This window comes from Cricetulus griseus, chromosome 7 (assembly GCF_003668045.3).
Source record: "Cricetulus griseus strain 17A/GY chromosome 7, alternate assembly CriGri-PICRH-1.0, whole genome shotgun sequence".
NCBI lineage: Eukaryota > Metazoa > Chordata > Mammalia > Rodentia > Cricetidae > Cricetulus > Cricetulus griseus.
Window position 1 is genome coordinate 33,402,812 of NC_048600.1, and position 21,100 is coordinate 33,423,911.

A 21,100-nucleotide genomic window follows, 5' to 3' on the forward strand; every position below is an offset into this window, starting at 1 on the left:
TTTGTTAGTTTACTTTACCAATAAATAATGAAGTCAATTCTGTATCACCTGGTACAAGTTCAGCTGTTTCAATATGCAAAACTCTTTCTGCATATTGTGAATCAGCAACTATGTTGAGAGTTTCTTTATGATCCATTAATACAACAAGAATAGCATATAATTCTGACTTTTTGACTTTAAATTTTCTGATTTGTAACCTGCCTTTTCTTATTTATTTACATCAGTATAGAATGTAGGGGCTCCAGTTATTGGCATTTCCCATACAATGCAAGGAAGGATCCAGACGGTTCTCTCAAGTTTAATTCTCCTGCTTTTGCAGTAATTGTTCTTAACCTCTCTGCAAAATTAGTACAAGCTCTTTGCCAGGGTTCACTTTCCTGCTGACACCTGTCCGAGAGTCCCAGCTCTGCCTCATGTGCAGTGTCACCCCACAGGTAGGCAGATCTGTCTGTGACGGGGGGGGGGGGACACTGCAGACTGCTCCATCACCCATCTGTTGGCTGCTCTCTCACACCCAAGATACACGGATAACTAGCAATTAACTAGCTTTCTTCTGCAACTGGGGACGACTACTTCCTGTGACTGTCACACATGTGTTATCAATTATGATTGTCAATTAAGCTTTCTCGATACTGTTTGGTTTCTTCTAGGCTAAGAGGAAAATAAAACATTAACTCCAATTTAACTCCAGGCTTCTGGCCGAAATGCCTCTCCCCACAATTTACTCTTAAAGAGCATTTTAAATGGACCATAAAGTATTTTCTACATAGGTGCTTGTTTTTGAGACTTGGCTGAAGGACTCAGTTCTGGGTGTCTGGAAGTTTTGTTGGTGGTGTGCTTGTCGCCATGGGAGAGGAGCCAGTTCTCACTGTAGACAGTGTTGTGTCTTTACCGTAGCAAGCAAGGCCCACAAACTTTAGTGTTTTTCACTTGGTGGCTCCTGATTCTCTGGAGGACAGAACAGGACTTGGTGGTCAGTAGGTACCTGCAAGTTTCTGCTGTCTGCTGTGAGGACATGATGGTGGGCAGCCTATCTTCTATGGCGTCTATATGTCATACTGTTGGCCCACCTGCTGTTGGCTGGGAGCTGTTCTGAGGATGCCATCCTTCCCGAGGCTGCCCCATCTCACAGGTCTAAAATGGTCCCACTCCCCACAGTGTGTTCTTCTGTACACACAAAGTCATGGTACATGAAAAAATTTTTTTATTTGAGACACAAAAATGCAAAATCGCTGAGATATCAAACATTTCCCCGATCAGCTACAATACTGCCACTATGTACAAAAGATCTGATGATAAATGCACACACATATAAAAATACAGTCTGCATCGCCTATGTACAGTACATGTGCAAACATATGGCATTCAGACACAGTACAGAATTGAGTCAGGGGTGCAAACAGCACATACAAAGGCATCATGGTTTTTCTTTTAAAAACAACATAAAGGCAACACACGAATGGACCCCCGATTGCCATGATTTCCTGTCCATGAAACTAGTGCTTCAGTAAGAATGGCGCTGCCCACTGGTGTTTTCCTCTTTTCTTCAGGAAGTGAGATGCTAAGACATTATGTGAAGATGAAGAGAAACACCTGCATGTCCATTGCAAGCAACGGAGAATTAACCTTGACATGGAAGAAAACAACATTACTACCAAGTTATTCTTAAACCAACAAAACAGCTCCATACTATTTTACAGGAAAACAAGAAAGAAATATCTACATCTTCGTGAAAATTATAATCTTAAATGGATACCTTTTTGGGACTGACTTGAGATTACATTAGTCTCAATTTTTAAATAAAAAGTGGCTTCTTTTGGCAAATAACCTGGCGATGCCTTTGGTTCCTTTAAGCATTTTGCATTATTATTGGTTTCTTGAGGTCAAGTACTTTTGGTGGATACTGAACCCTTGCCTAAACCGTCATCTCCCATTAGTGGGTAAGGTCCTCACAGCAGGATGTGACATGACTGGGTCGTCTTCCAGCGAGTCTATCCAATTGCTCAACTTTGTCTTGGGTGTTGGCATAAAGCTTTGTGTCACTGCTGGTGTCTCTGATGACATGTCAGACTGGGCTTACAGACAGCACCTCGTACATCTGAGATTGCCAAGCTACTGTCACAAGCCTGTGACACCCCACCCCCCAGGGCTTGAGTGGAGGTAAAGCTTGTGAACACGTGCAGCTTCTTGTATCACATGCCTTAAACGACACAGGGACACATCTTCTCAGGTACTGTGAGAGGGTGAGCAGCTGAAAAAACGACCTGCTCACTGCCAGCCTGTCAAATACAGGCAAGTACCAGACAAATACAAATGGAGCTCAGAGACTGCTGAGTGAACAAGTGACTGCAGGTCTGAACCAGCAAACAAAACGACTATATCTGAACTTCTATTTTCCAGTTTTGACAGAACTCTTTACAATAAGCTGACCTTTTAGCTCTCCAAATACACCCCCTTGTGAGCATGGGCAGTCTTTCCCAGTAACCCTGGCCTTCCAGTTAGCACACCGGAGTAACCTGGGGCTAACGGTCCTCTGGGGCAGTGGGCCCTGTGTATTTGATATCCTCAGTGTTGTGTGGTGTGATGGACAGGAGCAAGCATGGATGTTTGAGTTTGCCGGCCCAGACCCGGTTGCTCTGATGCTCTACTCTGAGCTTTCTCTGCAGTCTTGGTGGTACCCAAGTTCCCAGCCTCCTACCACCAGCAGCTTCTGAGACTGGCCACCATGGGAACAACTGAGGGTGTAGATATGATGTGGGCTCTTCTTGGCCACTTCTCTGGGCCAGGTCTGCTTGAAGAGAGTAAAGGGGCTGCCCTCTAACTTGAGGGACAGCTGCCTCTTCATCTGTCACTGCTGGGAACATTGCCTGGAATAAGTGGGCTCAGGTGGTTTAAGCCCACTCTGCTGACAAAGTGGACACTGCTCTCACCTGCTCCTCTGGGTTGGCTGATGGTGTATGTGGGCTGATAGCATTGCCCCATGTCCCTGACTCTGCAGAGCCCACCTGGCTTTATGGAGTGTTCAGACCAGCAAGGCACAGCATGGAGTCAGGGAACCATGGAGCTTTTGAAAGAAGGTTTTAGTAAAGTCTTAGAAAATATTTGCGTGAAACAAATACACAGGTATTTGTGCAAAAAGTTCCATGAATTCGGAGCATCTTTTGTGTGCTGACCGCACACCTGAGCAGGGTGCCTGAGTGAGCACTGGTTTCCTAGAGAGGCCACTGCCACATCAGCTTTCTAGAAGCCAGAGGGCAATACTTTCAACTCATCCCACCCCAGGAGATGACTGGAAATCTGTACCTTACAAAGTCAAGTTGATACCACTGTACTTGGGGCTATGTGGAAAAGTGAGGCAGGAATCAGATACTACAGGCTTCTAGGAGGGATTTCCTTGGCAACATGGTACAAACAGAAGCCTACTACACATGTACACACACAGTGGGAACTGAAGGGCTCACTGACCTGGGCTTTAATGGCTGTGAAATAACTTTACATCTACTTGCAGGTGGGTCTGTGGGGGAGGTTAGAGGACAATTTGTGGGAGTCAGTTCTGTTCCATCACATGGATTCTGGGGCTCAAGCTCAGCTCCTCAGGCCTGTTGGCAGGTGCCCCACCACAGCCTGCTGAGTCATCTTGCTGGCCTGACACACACCTTTTCTGACACACTCACTGAGGGCTGGAGCTAGGTCAAGAGGCCTTTTTGCAGAGTGGTCTTTGGTCATGACATATTTATGTGAGCACACAGGAAAGATGCCCACTCTAACCTAGAGCATGTGGGGGAGGCCTAACTCTCATGTCACTGCTGACATAAGTACATACTGGATGCTTGGACCAGCAGAGCAGGGTGAGGAATGCTGCAGGTGAGTTGGCTGCAGGTGAAGCCAGTAGCTGGAGGCCCCTTAGTTTCTTAAGAAATGGGACCCTGATGGATTGAAGTCTGGACAGGATGGGCACATGAACAACTGAGATAGCTTCCTTGGTACTCACTTGTATTTGGAGAACAACTTTCTTGAGACAGGCTTCAAAGCAACTGAAAAAGCAATACAAAGACTTGAGGGCTAGAATGCTGTCTCTACTCACAACCCAGGATGTCAGAAATTACATTTTTCTATAGGAGGAAGTACACTAGCATTTAGCGGTCTCTCACAAGCTCACTGATACTTGGTACTACTTTACCTGGACACTCAAAGCAGGAGAGAGGACTAAACCTCTCCACCAAAACCTAGAGCTGAAATTCCCGTGGGAAGAGTTCCTTCCCAGGTCTATATCTGGGTTCTGGTCACAAGCAGCTGTACAGCAGAACCAACTTTGTACGTCATGTGAGGTTGCAGTCAAAAACTTGGTCAGATGGTAGTGTCCAGCTACCAGAATGGTGATGTCTCCCAACACTGAATAGTTCCTAAACAAGAGGATTCCTCAAGTCAGGTGGCCCCTAACTACCAGTAAGCCAAGCTTCAGGTGAGGGAGCGCTGTTCAGAGGGGTAAAGCAGGGAACAGGGATCATTCTGACACAGAGTGGGATTAAACAAATACAGACTTGAACTAAGATCACTTTGGGACAACCCTCCTCAGAAATGATTCAGGTTTTGTCTAGGCAATGGGTCAGGCTACTTCCTGGATGTGCCTGTGGAACAGGCCTGTGTAGGAAGTCCACATGCAGGGTTAAAGGGGTGGGAAGGGAATAGGATAAGGCTCTTATTTAATAGAAATCCCATACTTTGGTCAGTTATTTACAATTTGCCAGTACTAAATGACTAGATCAAGAGTTATGGAAATCCTGTGGCAGTTGGCATTTTAGAAAATTCTTAAATTACTTGACAAACATAACTTTTCCTTTATAGATCAAGAGAAAAAAAGAAATAAAACCTCCAGTTTTTAGGCTTAGGCTTGAGGACACACTGAGAACACGCAGGGCATCCAGTTACAAGCCTATACAATGAGAACCAAGGATCTAGTGACAGGAATTTCATGCTGAAGCCTTTTTTGGTTCTTTGAGATGGGTGTGGTCACCTGAGAGTCTGTCGGCAAATCTTCAAAGATGGAGATACTGTGGCTCAGGTACTCTAGAGATATCTGAGTTATTACAACAAGTAGGGCCAGTGGACAGCCATCTTTTTACTCTATTGCAGGCTGTAGAGGTCACAAGGTCAGCACATTCCAATGGCTAACATCACATGGGAACCAACTTCACCCATCTGAGGCTACTGAGGAAGTTGCAGCACTACCAACATATCTGGACTGTGCACTGGGCTCTTGTGTTACAGATTTTGCAGACATATGCTTATGGTAAGAGGCTGTTCATTTAGATTTCCAGACTCACAAAATGACCTATAACATCATACAGCCACACAGATTTCAGAGTGGAACTCAGAGCCTCTGACTGGAAGCTGCTGCTGCTGGTTGTACAGCATGCTCAAAGGCCTCTGACCTTGCTATAGACCTAGCACAGGCCACGCTAGGGAGCACATGTGCAGTGGATTCTCCCTCCCTTCTCCCCACCTTTGTGGTGGCCTTGTGTTTCAAGTGGAGCTGCTTGCCTCTTATTAGGGTCGTGAGGTGACCACAGAGGTTGAAAGGTAGCTGATGACCAGAGCCCCAGCGCCACTTCCTGTGGATGGCGCCTGACCTTTGGCTTTCTCTAAGGCATGTCACAAGGTCTCTTGCATGCAACAGGCCTGCCTCTGTAAGTTGTGGAGTCACTGCTAGATGCATGAGGTGCTCTCACACTTGGCTTCCAGGCTATGACCGTCCTTTTTTTCTGTGACAACATATTTTAATTGCAACAGTGCAGCTATGGCTATAGCTCTAAGCACTGACCCTTCAGGATTGTTTTCATGTTTTGAAACCTCACGACTCTGAGACGAGTGACCCGAGACCTTAGTCCCACGGGAGTGGCAGGTCTTGTGGATCCAGAAAATCAGCAGAGAACATGCTTGGTGCAGTGGCACTCAGAGGAGTGAGTCCAGAGGATGTGGTGGGCATGGTGATGTCTAGCCACTCCATGTTGTCCAGGTTGGAGTCTGACAGGTCAAGGGACAGACAGGGGGTCCCTGCCACAAACTGGGCCTCAGAGGTCTCCATGGGAGAGTGAGAATGGTACAGCATGCTGGAGTGACTTAGCAAGTCATTCTGGAGGTCCTCTATCAGAGAGAAAGGCTCTCTATCTTCACTGCTGCTCTGCAGTGGGGCAACGTCATTGGTTGAGGGTAAAGTTCCATCCAAGAAGGCTTCTAGCTGGTTCTCTAAGCTGGCAGACAAACTGTTCATTGGTTCTAAGGATACCGGTGGTGCTATCTGGACCTGGGGCGGGGGTCGAGACACCACTGTGTTGACTGGCATTGTAGTGATGTTGGCTGTCACTGGCCTCATCTTGGAAATTGGAGAAGGCTCTTCTTTAATAGGGAAGGAAATCTCTGTGCAGAAGAATTGATGGTGTTAGTACAGATATGCTGCCATCCAACTTTGTATTAGTGACTGCCTTTTCACCCTCCTCACATCTTAGAAGCAGAAACACCATGCTCTATTTAATTCTTTTTTTGAAAGTCATTATTGTTGTATTGCACTCCAGTTTAGCAGTATAGTCTAGAAAGCTCCCAAAAGATAGAATATACCTTATGATTCAAGGCTGACTCTGGCTCCTTTGCCTTACAGTGAGGCAGGACAGCTGCTACTCTGAGTTCTTGTTTTTTTTTTTTTTTTTTTGAGTTATATAAATTTTGGAGGATTAGGTAAATGGATTAATAAGCATCGATTATTTATTTAAATAATTATTAAATATTAAGTATTATTTATTTACTCTTAAAAATTTAATTTTTACTTATGTGTACATGTTCGTGAAGTGTTCATGGATCCCCCGAGCTGGAGTTACAGGCACTGCAGTGCCAGCCAACATGGGTGCTGAGAACAGAATTCTAGCAAGACCAAGGTGCTCCTACAAGAGCAGAAAAGTGCTCCTAAGTGTTAGGCTATCTTTCCATCCCAACCCTTTTAGTTCTTTGTGGGTCTCTGTGTGTCTTCCTCAAATGTACCCCACATTTTGAGACAGGGTCTTTCACTGGACCTAGAGTTCACCTGTTCAGCCCCAATGGCTGGCCAATGAGCCCCAAGGACCCATTTGTCTTCATCTCCCCAATACCAGGGTTACAGGCATATGTTACTGTATCTATTTTTTGTTTGTTTTGAGACAGGGTTTCTCTGCATAGCCCTGGCCATCCTGGAACTTGCTCTGTAGACCAGTTTGGCCTTGAAATCAGAGCTCCTCCCTCCTGCTTCTGCCTTCCATGTGCTGGTTAAAGACATGCACCACCAACTACCCGGTTTTAGTTTCTTTGTGGGTTCTGGGGGAACCAAACTCACACTTGCATAGTTCGGCCAGCAAATTGACAGACCTTCTGTTATAGATACACTAGAGCTCACTTAGATGAATTTCAACAACCTCTTTTACTGCTTTTTTGAGACAGATTCTCATTACGTGTAACCCTGGCTGATTTGGCCTGGAACTTGGAGATCTGTTGAGTACTGGGATTAAATGTGTGCTTCACCATGTTTGATCCTATCTCAATTTTCTGAGAATACACTAGGGGAAAGATTTAATGAACTTAAAGCTCAGTGTGTTTGAGTGTTATGTTTGTGCATGTGTGTGTGTGTCTGTGTGTGTATGTGTGTATGTGTGCGTGCGTGCGTGTGTGCGTGCACGTGCTTTTGAGTGCGTGTGGAGCCAGGGATGAGATATGGCACCTCACATTTGTATTACAGTGCTCTGCCACTGGGCTGCAACTATCCCCAAAAGTTTCTGAAAAACTGATTCTATGCTTATTTTTAAAGACACATGAGCTAAGGCAGACTTTTTCTGTGGTTAATGTCTGGTTTAAAGACAACATACTACAAACTGATAACTTATTTTAATTTTTAACTACATTTTATTGTTTGTATGCATGCCACTATAGCATGTGTGTGGAAGTCAGAGAACAACTTATGGGGGTTAGTTCTCTTCTTCCACCATGAGGGTCCTGGGTATCAACCTTGGGTCATTAAGTTCAGCAGCAAGCACCTTTACCCTAGGTTCTCTCACTGGCCCTCATGATTTCTTATATGTTAGCAGTGTTTGGAATTCTAATAGAACAACTGGCGGGAGCCCAGGCCAGGTAATGGGAGTCTTCTCAGCCCATGGCTAGACTGGTACACAGGCACACTTTGCAGTTTTGCATAGAGTTTAGAGCTGGCCCAGCTCTGCTGTTTGGGAGTGGTCTTTCCTTTTTGCTAGGTAACAGGTGTGGGGACATCATGTCACTGTTTGATGTGGAAACAGAGCCTGTGTGTTTAATAACCTGAGTTGGACAGGTTTAAAACTGTCCACTTCTCAGTTTCCAAGACAACCTCCATCTTTAGAGAAAGGTTGTCCAGGGCCAGTGGTGTGAGGCCTCTTCCTACAGGCTCCTGTCCAGCTTCTGACCTACCTCCACTCTTTATGAGGATGTCGAAGAGGTCATCCATCTGCTGACTGTGCACGTTGGAAACCTGCAGCCAAGGAAAGTAAGAGTTAGCAGCCTTCACCAGGGGCAGTGTCTGCAGCCATGCCCTGAGGGTCCTCCACTGGGCCTCTGCTTTCATCTAACATTTGATAATCTGGAAAACACATGAGCTACTTGGGAAATGGAGACATTTACCCAAAATATCACAGCAAGATCAACTAGGAGTCAAGCAGGTAAGCTCCCTGACTTCCTTACTGTCACCGAATAGCACTTTGGGAGATTTCTAATACTTTATTTTAAAAGTTCCTAATTCACTTGCATTTAGCAAAAATTGGTATGTTTAGAGATAAACACACTATGCATGTATTTTCAGCTTTGAGGTTCACTTGACATATAAGTTGCATTTATCATGGGATGGTTTATATGAAAATGGCCTCCATAGGCTTATAGGGGGTGGCATTATTTGAAAGGATTAGGACATGTGGTGGCCTTCTTGGAGTAGGTATGTCATTGGGAGCAGGCTTTGAGGTTTCAGAAGCTCAAGCTAGGCCTAGTGGCTCATTTTTTTCTTAAATGTTGCCTGCCGATCCAGATGTAGAATTCTTGGCTCCTTTTCCAGCACTATGTCTGCCTGTGTGTCACTATGTTCCCACAATAACAATGGACTAACCCTGTGAACCATCCCCCAATAAAATGTTTTGTTTATAAGAGCTGCTGCCTTTTCACACCAATAAAACCTTAACTAAGACAGAGGTTGGTACTAGGGCTTGGGTATTGCTGCGATAGGCCTCATTATGTTTTTGCCTGGAGGAATATGGAACACTTTGGGACTTTGGAATAGTAGGAACATGGAAGACAGTGGTGGTGAGGGTGATTTGAACTATGGGAGCCTGGCTCAAGAGGTTTCAGAGGAGAATATTAGTACATGGCCTAGAGACTGTTCTTATGATATTTTAGTGTAGAATGTGGTTGTTTTCTGCCCTTGTCCAAAAATCTGCCTGATGCTAAATTAAAGAATTATGGATGAACAGCTCCAGAAGAGGAGATTTTAAAGACAGCCTAGTATTGACTGTGTTGCTTTGCTATTAGTGGCCATGCTTACTCAGATCTATAATGAAAAGGAGCAAGATGGGCATGGAAAAATACAAAATGTAGGTCTGATGTTGAGGGAGGTCCTTCTGTGTGTGTTTGTCTTATTGGTTGATAAGTAAAGTACTGTTGGCCAATAGGGAAGCAAGTTAGGTGGGACTAGGAGAGAAGGAGGGTTCTGGGAAATGTAGGAAAAGGAGAGGTTGCCATGTGATCCTAGGAAGAGAGGATGCATGCTGCTGGTATCCTTGATAAAGTCTTTATAAAATATATAGATTAATGGTTATGGTTGATACTTAAGACAGAGCTAGCAAATAAGAAATCCTAGTCTTTGGTCAGCAGCATTGTAACTAATATTAATCTCTCTGTGTTATTTGGGGGCCCTAATGTGGCGGCGGAACTCAGGCAGAAAGAGTTATTGCTATAGTCTGAGGAGAAACAGGGCACCAGGAAGTATAAACAGATTCAAGAAAAGCTAGATGCTAAGAGGAATAAAGGGAGCAATGACCTCAGAGCAAGATGATCCCACCCAGATAAGCTTCCAATTTGTGAAAAAAATTAAAGAAAAGTTTAGTGTTAGGTGTGGTGGTGCACACCAATCCCAGAACTCAGAAGGCAGACACAAGGTAGATCTCTGAGTTTGAGGCCAGCCTGGTTTACAGAGTTAGTTCCAGGACAGATAAGCTTAGGCAGTGAAGGAAACCATTGAAAACAGGAAGCTAATGAAGATGTAATTGAATGAGGGGGGCCATGTTCCAGCCCCAGTAAACAGCAGAACTTGGAAGCTTTGGCCACATGGTTCTGGCTTTAGAGTCAAAGATAGAAGAAAGAGGCTATAGAATCTCACCCTCTGTGACTAAGGAAAGCAGCTGAGGCCAGGCATATGGCAGGGTGTCCCTGAATGGAGGCCTTAAGAGTCCATCTTGTGAAGCTGTGAAATTGAATTCTGGATTGCCTTGTAGACCCCAAGACACTGGAGATGCTAGAGTCATGGGATACCTACTAGCAGGGAGTGGAACTAGCCCAAGATAAAGAATTATGTTGTAGTCAACAAAGCTAAACGGAGTTGGAAATCTGAAGAGCATTTTCACATCAGACATGGAGATGCAGAGTTTGGAGTTTGCCCAGCTTAATTTGGTCTTCTTTGGTCTAGTGTTTCCTCATTATGCTCCCGTTCCACAATTTTGGAACGACAATGTATATTTTGGTGTGTTGGAAATATGAGATCTGCTTTTTGATTTTGATTTTAGAGGGAATTATAATTAAGAGGCTGCCATGAGTATTAGAGACTAAGTATGGAGTGTTGAGAGTGTAATAGACTATAGGGAATTCTGTTCATTTTTTTAAATTAATTTTTTACATTCCAATCCCAGTTCCCCCTCCTTTCTTCCCTCCCAAATCCTCCACTCTCCCACTCCTCCCATCTGCTCCATGGAGAGGGTAAGGCCTCCCCTAGGAAGTCTACTAAGTCTGTCCCATCATCTAGCTGAGGTAGGACCAAGGCACCTCTCCACCCCCACACCCCTGTGTTTAGGCTGGGCAAGGTATCTCTCCATATAGAATGGGCTCCACTAAGTCAGTTTGTGCATTAGTGTTAGGTCTTGGACCCACTGCCAGTGGCCTCATATATTGTCCCAATCACCTGTATTAGGGGAGTCTAGTTTGGTCTTATTATGCAGGTGCCCCTTTTATCAGACCTGAGTCAGTGATCTCTCACTAGCTCGGGTCAGATGATTCTGTGGGATTCCCCATCATGGTCTTGACTCCTTTGTTCCTTTCTTTGCTGCTCCTTCACTTCGATTGTACTCTAGGAGCTTGGCCCATTGGCTAGTTGTGGATTTCTGCATCTGTTTCCATCTGTTTCTGGAGGAGGGTTCAAGCTTCTCTGGGGTTATGGATTGTAGGCTGGGTATCTTTTGGTTTATGTCTGGTATCCACTTACGAGTGAGTGCATACTATATTTGTCTTTCTGGTTTTGGGTTACCTCACCTTGGATGTTTTTTTCTAGTTCTGTCCATTTGCCTGTGAATTTTAGGATGTCATTGTTTCTTACCACTGATTAGTACTCCATTGTGTAAATATACCACATTTTCTTTATCCATTCTTCAGTTGAAGAATGTCCATCTAGGCTATTTCCAAGATCTGGCTATTACAAATAATGTTGCTATGAACATAGTTGAGCAAATGTCCTTGTGATGTGAATGTGCCTCCTTTGGGTATATGCCCAACAGTGGTATTGCAATTCTGAGAAATTGCCATACTGATTTCCACAGTGTCTGTACACTTTGGACTCCCACCAGCAACGAAAGACTGTTCCAACTATGGGGAATTTTGAAGCTGGACTAAATGCATTTTGCATTATCATATGGCTACAAGCCTCTGGGGGCCAGAGAGTATAATGTGGTGGTCTGAATAAAAATGGTCCCCAAAGGCTCATTGGAAGTGGCACTATTTGAAAGGATTAGGACATATGGCCTTGTTGGAGTAGTTGCAGTCTTGTTGGAGGAAGTATGCCACTTGGGGTGGGCTTTGAGGTTTCAGAAGCCTAAGCCAGGCCCAGTGGCTCATTTCTTCCAGCTGCCTGGAGATCCAGATGTAGAACTCTCAGCACCATGTCTGCCTGTGTGTTACCATGTCCCCTGTCATGATGATAATGAACTAAACTTCTGAACTGTAAGTGAGCCACCCAATTAAATGTTTTCCTTTATAAGAGTTGCTGTGGCCATGGTGTCTCTTTACAGCAATAGAAACCCTAATTAAGACACCATAGATCATGGAGTTTAATGTTCTGATATGTATGTGTCTTTGAGACCATCAACAAGATCACCACCATTTCTGTCACTTGGGAAGCTCCTTCATCTCGGGGATAGAGATCGGTTTCCTGTCAGTGATTCAGACATGCACTTCTTGGGGGTATAGAAGAGGTGGATTGTTTCATGTAGTATTCTTATTCTGAGGTTTATCCATGTCTTATCGTATACCTTATGGGTAGTTCACCTCTTTTTATTTCTGACTAGTACTCCATGTATGGGAATGCCTGCTTTCCCATTCATTTACTTGCTGATAGCTCTCACTTTTGGACTGTTAACAAAGTTGCTATAGAAACCCATGTATAAGTCTTTGCACAGCCATGTCATGTTTTCTCTCAGGTAAGTATCTAGGAATAGAGTGACAGAGTGGATGTACATTTAACGTCTTAGAAAATAGCCAAACTGTTTCCCAATATGACCATAGGTTCCCATCAGCAGGTGCTCTGTATTTCCAGTCTCAATTTTTGAAGTATGTTGTGGGATGGAGATGTGGTTCTAATGCATTCTCCTGGTGACTAGTGATGGTTGCATGTTTGCATACACTTATTCACTTACCATCCTTGGTAAAACATGTTTAAGTCTTTTGCCACCAGCAGATCTAGTAAGTTTCCTGTTTGAATGGTATGTTTTCCCCCCAACCCTTGACTTAAAACCCATGTTTTTGTGTTTGATGGATTATGTTTTCTTTATCTGAAATTATCCAGAAATTACATTTATTCTTTTTCTTTTCTTTTTTTTTTTAAAGACATGGTTTCTCAGTATAACAGCCTTAGCTGTCCTGGAACTTGCTTTGTAGACCAGACTGGCCTTGAACTCATAGAGATCCTCCTGCCTCTGTCTCCTGAGTGCTGGGATTAAAAGTGTGTGCCACCATACCTGGCTTACATTAATTCTTACAGAACACTCTTACTTGATACAGAATCCCAGGTGACAGTCTCTCTGATCCCTCCTCTCTAAGAACTTGAAATAATGTTGTGGCATTTTTTCCGGTTTCCATTAGTTTGTAGAAATACATTTCCTTTGTTTTGTGAGTGTGCTTGTGCATATATATGTTGTTGCATGTGTGCCACTGTACATGAGTGCAGGAATGGGTTCTCTTCTTCTACCATGTGGGTCCTGAGGATGGAACTCAGTTTGTCTGGCTCAGTTGGCAAGCCCACTAAGCCACCTTGCCAGTCTTTTTCCATCAGTTTTGGTGAAAAGCTGACATAGTTAAATAGTCGTTTGCCCCTTTTCTTTCTGTTCAGTATCTTTTACCTTTACTTTTGATAATAGGACTAAGATGTAACATGGAATGCTATGATGTTAACAGGAATTCTCTTTTGTTAGGTTGGTGTCTGCCAACATCTCAGAACTGTGAAAACACTAGTAGCTATTATCTCTTCCAGTACTCAGCGACCCCACTGTCTTGTTTCTCTTTCAAGGGTTTCCATGGGAGTTACGCTGTGGGAAACCATTACACAGGCTCTGAGGCTCCAGGCATGGGTTCTGTTTTTGAATTAAAGGTTAAGTGACATGATGCAACTGTACACATTTACGGGCCACTCTTGTATACAATGTAATATGCTAACTCAGGATGACTCAGGCTTGTGCACAGCTGAGATCAATTCCACTTACTTCATTAGCTCACTTCCTTTCCCTCCCCTCTACTAAATTCACCTATGATTTTTCTTCAAGTACTGTATTTTTAGTTCTAGAATTCCCATTTAGTTTTTTAAAAGACTTCCTATCTGTTTTCATTTATAAAGGGTGGAAACACAGGGTTAGTTCACATTTCAGCCTGGGTTCAATTCCCTATCGGGTTTTCCTCTGAGGATAAGGTACTATTTGTGTCGTTTTATCACATGAATGGCTCTTTTTTAGCAAGCAGCTCCTGTGGGTTAACTTCAGCTTTCAAATGCTCCTTGGGTAGAAATCTCAATCTTAGTCTGTCTTCTGTCTGCAGCTAGGCTGCTGTGCGTCTATTCCAAGTCTCTGTGGCTTGGAGCTTAGGTGGAGCTGTGGACCCAGAATTTAGGACTTTCTTCTCTTGAATTTCTCCTCAGGAGCTCACAGCTGGGTCCTGTGGTCTGAAGGCTATGGTGACTATCACTTTCTATCAGCAACCCTGACCATTAGCAAATGGAGCGGCAAGAGAGAACGAATGCCACCTAAGTTCCCTCCTCTGATTGTGGGTTTTCCACCAAAGTGCCAAGTGTGCTGAGTCTGCATTAGTTTTCTGTTAGACATAACTATAGGAAAACGGAGGCAGCAGGGACCCACTCAGCCTCTGGTGGAGCCTCAAGATTCCCAGTGGAGTGAGAAGTGCTGATAAACACCTACCTGGTGTTCATAGCCTAGGAATTAAACCCAGCGACACCGAACCCCAGAATTCCTGCTGGTTTCTTTTGATGGTATATGCATCAGGTGGGCAATGCCAGTGTCCCTGCATATGAGAACCATGCTTGGTGGGTAAGGGCTGCCTTCTTACTGTCATTAAAATCACTTGGAAGTTCATTTCTGCTCCCTGGGGAAAGGCAGGCCAAGATCCATTTATTTTGACTCCCATAGCAATGTGTAGTTTTTTTTTTTTTTTTCCTTTTAATCTGGCTTTCCCCTTATAGCTGAGGTCTTTGTTGAGTCTGGGATGTTTCACAACCAGGAAGGCTGCCTTTCCTCTGCACCCTAGAGCATTTCCTCACAGGCACTGACCAAGTGCAGACAGTGCTGACACTTGCACCCTAGTTAAGGGAGCTCACTTGTTTGATACTTGCAAGAAAAAACTTCGGCCTTGCCTCTTCATGCCTTAGACAGCAAGAGCAGCAACACACCATGTGTCCCTGAAAGAGTTCCACAGAATATGGGCCATGGGGCTGCACACGTATGCTCAGGTTCTTGCTAGCTGCTGTGAACTCTTGCTAGGATCCACTGTGACCTATTGTCAGGTCCTGTAGGAGGCTGGGCTGGCCACCTGGCCCAACGACCCAGCAGCTGTAGGAGGCTGGGCTCCTTTCTCAAAAGTGAGTGTTGAGCTCTGGACGGAAGGGCTTGGATGTGTTTGGTTAATCAATACCAAGCGCTGGGGTTACTGGGATCCTCCACAGGCCCGATGCCTTTTATAATTGAGAGTTCTCACTCTGCTGCTACTGCTATGTTAGAGGGGACCCAGGAGGGCTCCAAGGAGACATATATACCTTGCCTGAGGCCACATTGTATCATCAGTTATTGTGGGCAAGTAGCTTGGGAGTCTTCAAATGCCAATTAAAAACAGCCAGCCCAAATAGAATCTGTGTTCTAACTGAGGCAAGTTTTTTTTTTTTTTTTTTTTTTTGAGACAGGGTTTCTCTGTGGCTTTGGAGGCTGTCCTGGAACTAGCTCTTGGAGACCAGGCTGGTCTTGAACTCACAGAGATCCGCCTGCCTCTGTCTCCTGAGGGCTGGGATTAAAGGTGTGCGCCACTCCAACAACGTCCGGCTCTGAGGCCAGTTCTTGAGAGGATGACCTGAAATGTGACTGAGATATTATATGACCACACTTACCTCTGGAAGGGCTGGCTGGGCGCTGCGTGTCTGCTTGATGGCCTCCTCATAGCGAGGTGGGTCTTTTGTCTTGGTGACTGGGGTCCCAAACAAGGAGTGCTGGACGACAAACTGCTGGGGTGGGGAGGGTGAGCTAGGCTGCATTGAAAAGGGAGAAGCACTTGTTAGCTCTGGGCCACACAACTGCTCCTGCAGTGACTCAGCTATGCTGTTCTACCCACAGTGGCTCCTCAGTCACCTCATAGACAGGTGTACTAAGTACCTGGGTAGCTGACAGCTGATGGTTGTCTCGAGGAAGGATTCTTCTTTACTGACCAGAGATCCAAGTCACTGTCAGGCCTAGTTCACTCCCTCAAATCCAGCACTAAGTCAGCACACACTCCAGGTGCCAGGATGACCATATAGCCAGGGAACATTGTAGATGCTGCTTCCCTATAGCTTACCTTGCTGGCAGGGCTAGGGCCATTTTGCAGGGGTGCAAGTGGGGTGCTTCTAGACTGAAGAACAGGGTTGGAGCTTTTACTGACAAAGGGCTGCTGGGTCGTTGGGCCAGGTGGCCTCTGATACTGAAGAACTGTGTTTGGTGCCGAGTTTGTGAAGACCTATGACAAAATGAAGGAAAGAAAATTGTTTTAGAGCAGGGGCCAAGAAACCTTGAAGGTTTGTGGGTCACAGGGTCTCTACTGGAAGCATGAAGGCAACCTTGAGCAGTGGGAGACAAGGCAGCTGCCAAAAGGACTGGATCTGCAGATACAGATGGGTACCATCAGTGAACAACTTGTTTTTATGCCATGTAGTCCAGTTCCCCTTGGACTAGAGTTATAGACAGCTATGACTTACCATGTGGATTCGGGGAATTGAACCTGGAAGAGTGCTCAGTGTTCTTAATTGCTGAGCCATCTCTCTAGCTCCAACATACAAATATTTCTTACCATGAGAGTACATGCGTGCACCTATCTCTCTCCAAATGTGCCTACTATGTGTAAGTCTCCTTCCACAAGGCAAACAGCACTTTATGGGAAAGAATGATTCCTAAGCCTAGGATTCTGAGATGAAGTGAGAAACCCTTACGTACTGCCGGTATAACTGTAGACACTCTTCCCTAGGCCAAAGGAAGCCGAACCTCTTTTAAGCTTACATACACTAAAGTGGTATTTTGGGGTTTCTAGACTTGGTCCTGTATGACTCTGCTTCCTTTATCACTCATGCCAATGTTGCTGTTGATAAGACAGGTCCTCAGTTTCATCTTCAAGTTGTCTTAGCACCTGAGACTTACAGAACCGGATACCTAATATCCTGTTCAAGATCAAAGCTCTGAGGTCAGACTCAGGATAAAAATGTCTGTTTGGAGGCCTCAAGGTTAGATCCTCTTCTCCGTTCTTTTTCTGAGAGCCCAAGCTGGACTCACATTGGAGACTCTGCCTCAGCCTTTCCCGGGTTGGATTACAGGTGTGTGCCTGACACCTGACCCTTGTAGCTCTTCCTCCATGATGTGGCAGAGACTCTCAGATACACACATATGAAGTTCTTACGTGAGACAGAAATGCCAGAAGTATCTTTTTTATCTTCAACTATCTTTCCCCATGGAATAACACATTTAATTAGAAAAGAAATATACCTTTAAACTCAGTAAATCCAGTATACCAAGATTATAAAAACATGCTGTGGAAACTTACTTGGAAAAGGCTTGGGCTATTCAACCATCTTTCATACTAAAGATTTTCCCCAATCCTAGACAGAGTATCTGTGGCCAAACAGCTTTCGACCTAGGGTTTGTTCTATGGCTGAGCATCACAGGGGCTTCCCAAGGAACAGGCTCTTAGGTGATGCTCCCTGTTAGGGGAGAGGTGACAGAAAAGAGAAGCACCTTTCTGATTGGTTGAGGCTGGCCCAGCACATGCTGTGGGAAGGCCTCCTGCTTCTGAGGAAGTGTTGGGGCCAAGGTTGCTGCTGGAATCTGTGTGGCAGTGGCTATCTGAGGCTGAGCCTGAGCGCCTCCTGGTGCTGGAGTCTGGGAAGAAAACAAAAATTAATCTTAATGTCCAGAAGCACACCTGGGATTGAGTTTTCAACACAGTGTAACTTTGCTTAGGAATCACAGCTTAGATGAAATGACACAAAACAATTACAGTCACATACTTTGGTTCACCTGACCTTTGGCAATTATTTTCTCAATTTTTTCTTTTCTTTTTTTTTTTTCCCCTGAGACAGGGTTTCTCTGTGTAAAGTCCTGGCTGTCCTGGAACTCGCTCTGTAAACCAGGCTGGCAAGGAACTCAGAGATCTGCCTGTCTCTGTCTCCTGAGTGCTGGGAGCCCAGCTAGTTATTTTCAAATTTGTTTTTTTTTTACTCATAGAAATATAAAAAAAACTATCATTAATTGGGTGCCATGTGACACTGTGCTACACACACATTTTGTGTCCTGAAACATTTTCTCCTCCCTCTTTCTCTGGAGATGGAGACTGGGAGTTCAAAACTATCTAGCTTCCCAATAAACACAGTACTTCATTACTTACAGTCACCTGCCTGGATAACACACTGGGACTTCTATCAGTCTTCTCTGAGTGAGCACAACAATCCTACACCAGTGAAAAACACCAAACCAGACACTGCTCCTTAATATGGCTAAGATTTCACTGAAAGTTTTGAAGGCAGAAAACAGAAACAAGGCAGCGCTACACACAATAGTCAGGTCTGTGGCACGTTCAGAAGTGCCAAACTGTGATACCCAACTGCCCACAACCCTGCTTATAGTCTGCAAACAGTCAGAGATGTTGGGCACACAGCTGTACAGAGTCCCAGCAGAAAACAGAGTCTGTTCTTGTATTAACTCTAACAAAAATACTTAGATCAATTTCCCCCCAAAGATACGTTATAGAATAGACTTCCGACTTACAAGTATTCTGTAAACAAAGCAGGGGAGTTTTGCACTTGCCAAGGGTGTTTGGGCTCTGCCTTCTAAACTCAGGTGTGAATTTATTTCTGCTGCTGTCACAGCACTGGCTCAAATGGCTCCTGTTCTCCTTATGGTCACATCCGGGGAAGCAGCTCTCCACAGTCAGAACAGGCCCACTCCATGTTTTCCTCAGCATCCTCATGTGAATGGTACCCCCCACCTCAGTCAGAAGACAGGGTTTATATGTCACATTTGTCCTCAGGCTCCTTATCTAGAAATGTGCTGTCACTTAGAATCAGGGCAGGGGTGACTTACTCAAGGCACACAGCCTATGCTAATGCCATTCATCTTTTTTTTTTTTAAATAAAAGGAAGTACTTAATTGGGGCTTGCTTATAGTTTCAGAGGTTTAGTGCATTTTCATCATGGTGAGGAGCATAGAAACACAAAGGCAGACCTAGTGCTGGAGAAAGAGCTGGGAGACCTATGTCTGGATCAGCAGGCAGCAGGCAAAGAAAAAGCCTGGCATGGGCCCTTGAAACCTCAAAGCCCTACACCAATGACATACTTCCTCCAATAAGGCCATACTTCCTCCAAGGCCACACCTCCTAATCCCTCTCAAGTAGTGCCAGTCCCTAATGACCAAGTAAAAATATGGAACACTTTACGAATTTTGTGTGTCATCTTTGCACAGGGGCCATGCTAATCTTCTCTAAATCGTTCTAATTGTTCATATATGTGCTGCTGAAGTGAGAACAATCTTTTTTTTTTTTTAATCTTTGCCCCACCCACCCACACTATGCCTTCCACAACCGTAGCCTACAGTAGCTATACAGTAGTAGCTCAGCACTGGCTCTACCACTCCTACTCACTGTAAAGGCAACACTGTGAGACATATTTCGTACCTGGAGTTGGAGGCTGCCTACTGGAAGTTGCACTGATGTGACATTCGAGCCCTGGATGGACACTGGCAACAGCAGCTGAGTGGTCTGTGTGGCCAATAAGGCCTGAGGCTGAGCAACAAGGGCAGGTGGCTGTCCCTGGGGACTCACATAGAACTGTGAGACAACACTCTGCTGCTCTGCTTGGGCTATGGGGACCTCCTGTTTGATGACCACAGCCTTTTTGGCAACAAGGGTCTGGCTACCTGTGGAGATGGGCTGCTGGGGGCTGGAGCAGTCAGGAAGTGAGGCCTCATCCTTGATGGAGGACCCAGCACTGCCGTGTGTCTGATCTGATGTACTGAGGGGCTGTGAGGGGCCACTGGGTTGAGGGTCTGGCGGCCGTTGCCCTCGTTTTTCCACCTCAAGTTGCATCTTGAGGACCTCTACGAGCTTCTGCTCTTGTTCCAGTTTCCTCTTTAGCTCTTCAATTTGTTTCTCCTTCTCCTGAAGCTTGCGGTCCTTCTCAGCAGCATCCAGTTCTAGGGCTGACAGGGTGCTGGTGGGGCTCAGGCTGTCCTCATGGCCTGCCACCCTCAGGGGGGAGGCACACAGGAACTGGGAAGGGGACATCATGCTCATGATCTCAGTGAAGGTGTCTGTCATGTTTGTGTCATCGGTACTGAGACTGGATGGCTCAGAGGGCGATGGAGAGATGGGCAGAGGGGAATGGGCACTTTCAACGTGGGCCACATTGCTGGGTCCAGCAGGTGGCAAGTCTGCCTTGAAAGTAGACACAGAGCTAGTCACGGCATTATGCAGTGTTGTGACTGGCAGTGCCACCGTTACCTCAGGGTTACTGGTAACAATAGCTGCTGACGACACTGCCACAATACTGCCAGCAGCAAGGCCACTACTGGCTACTTCCTGGTAGGGTTTCAGGCGTTCAATGAGGTCTGGTTTAGTGCCTGACACTGGCAGACCCCTCAGTTTGAGTTCCGTCTTCAGCTCTGACACCTGGAGGCAAAAGCAGATCAGGTATTTGGTTCTGTGAATCTCCTGTGCATAAATAGCAGAACTACCTCTGTTGTCCACAGAAGGATGGATGGGCTCCACTACCAATAGATGTCTGAAGCTGACATATAAATGCAGACTTTTTCCATCTGTACTCACCATAACAAACTTAAGTCTCTAGAGGAGGCAAAGAGCCCTGTGAGAGGTACCTGAAAACAGCTGGTACTGGAGAACTGCTACACAGAAGTGTTTCTTCCCATGGTGCTCAAACAAGGCACATGTCAGCAAATGAGAATTATTAGTTATTTGAAAGATAAAACTTAATGGAAATAAAAAGAAAACATTCCCATAAAGGGTACTACTGTTGTCCATCTATGGAAAAATACCCATGTGACCGGAAAACCTGGCCATTTGCTCA

At 45.2% G+C, this 21,100-nt stretch overlaps 1 protein-coding gene and 1 non-coding gene across 9 annotated transcripts in view; both read right to left on the reverse strand.

Moving 5' to 3' along the window:
• Positions 1 to 1,187: 1,187 nt before the first annotated feature.
• The window catches only part of Mrtfb (myocardin related transcription factor B), a 151,477-nt gene continuing 131,564 nt past the window's right edge, over positions 1,188 to 21,100 (reverse strand). For 7 of the 8 annotated variants that reach the window (XM_027424764.2, XM_027424762.2, XM_027424763.2 and 4 more), the window contains 6 exons: positions 19,693 to 20,685; positions 17,760 to 17,903; positions 16,336 to 16,494; positions 15,893 to 16,030; positions 8,461 to 8,521; positions 1,188 to 6,417 (listed from right to left, as the gene is read on the reverse strand). In XM_027424764.2, the coding sequence (XP_027280565.1) occupies positions 5,882 to 6,417; positions 8,461 to 8,521; positions 15,893 to 16,030; positions 16,336 to 16,494; positions 17,760 to 17,903; positions 19,693 to 20,685 (2,031 nt within the window). In that variant the 3' untranslated portion in view covers positions 1,188 to 5,881. The remainder of the gene's footprint in view (positions 6,418 to 8,460; positions 8,522 to 15,892; positions 16,031 to 16,335; positions 16,495 to 17,759; positions 17,904 to 19,692; positions 20,686 to 21,100) is intronic. The other variant, XR_004770672.1, reaches the window with a different exon arrangement.
• Positions 19,436 to 19,544, reverse strand: LOC113831065. The gene has a single exon (XR_003487005.1). It is a non-coding gene; the product is annotated as a U6 spliceosomal RNA (small nuclear RNA).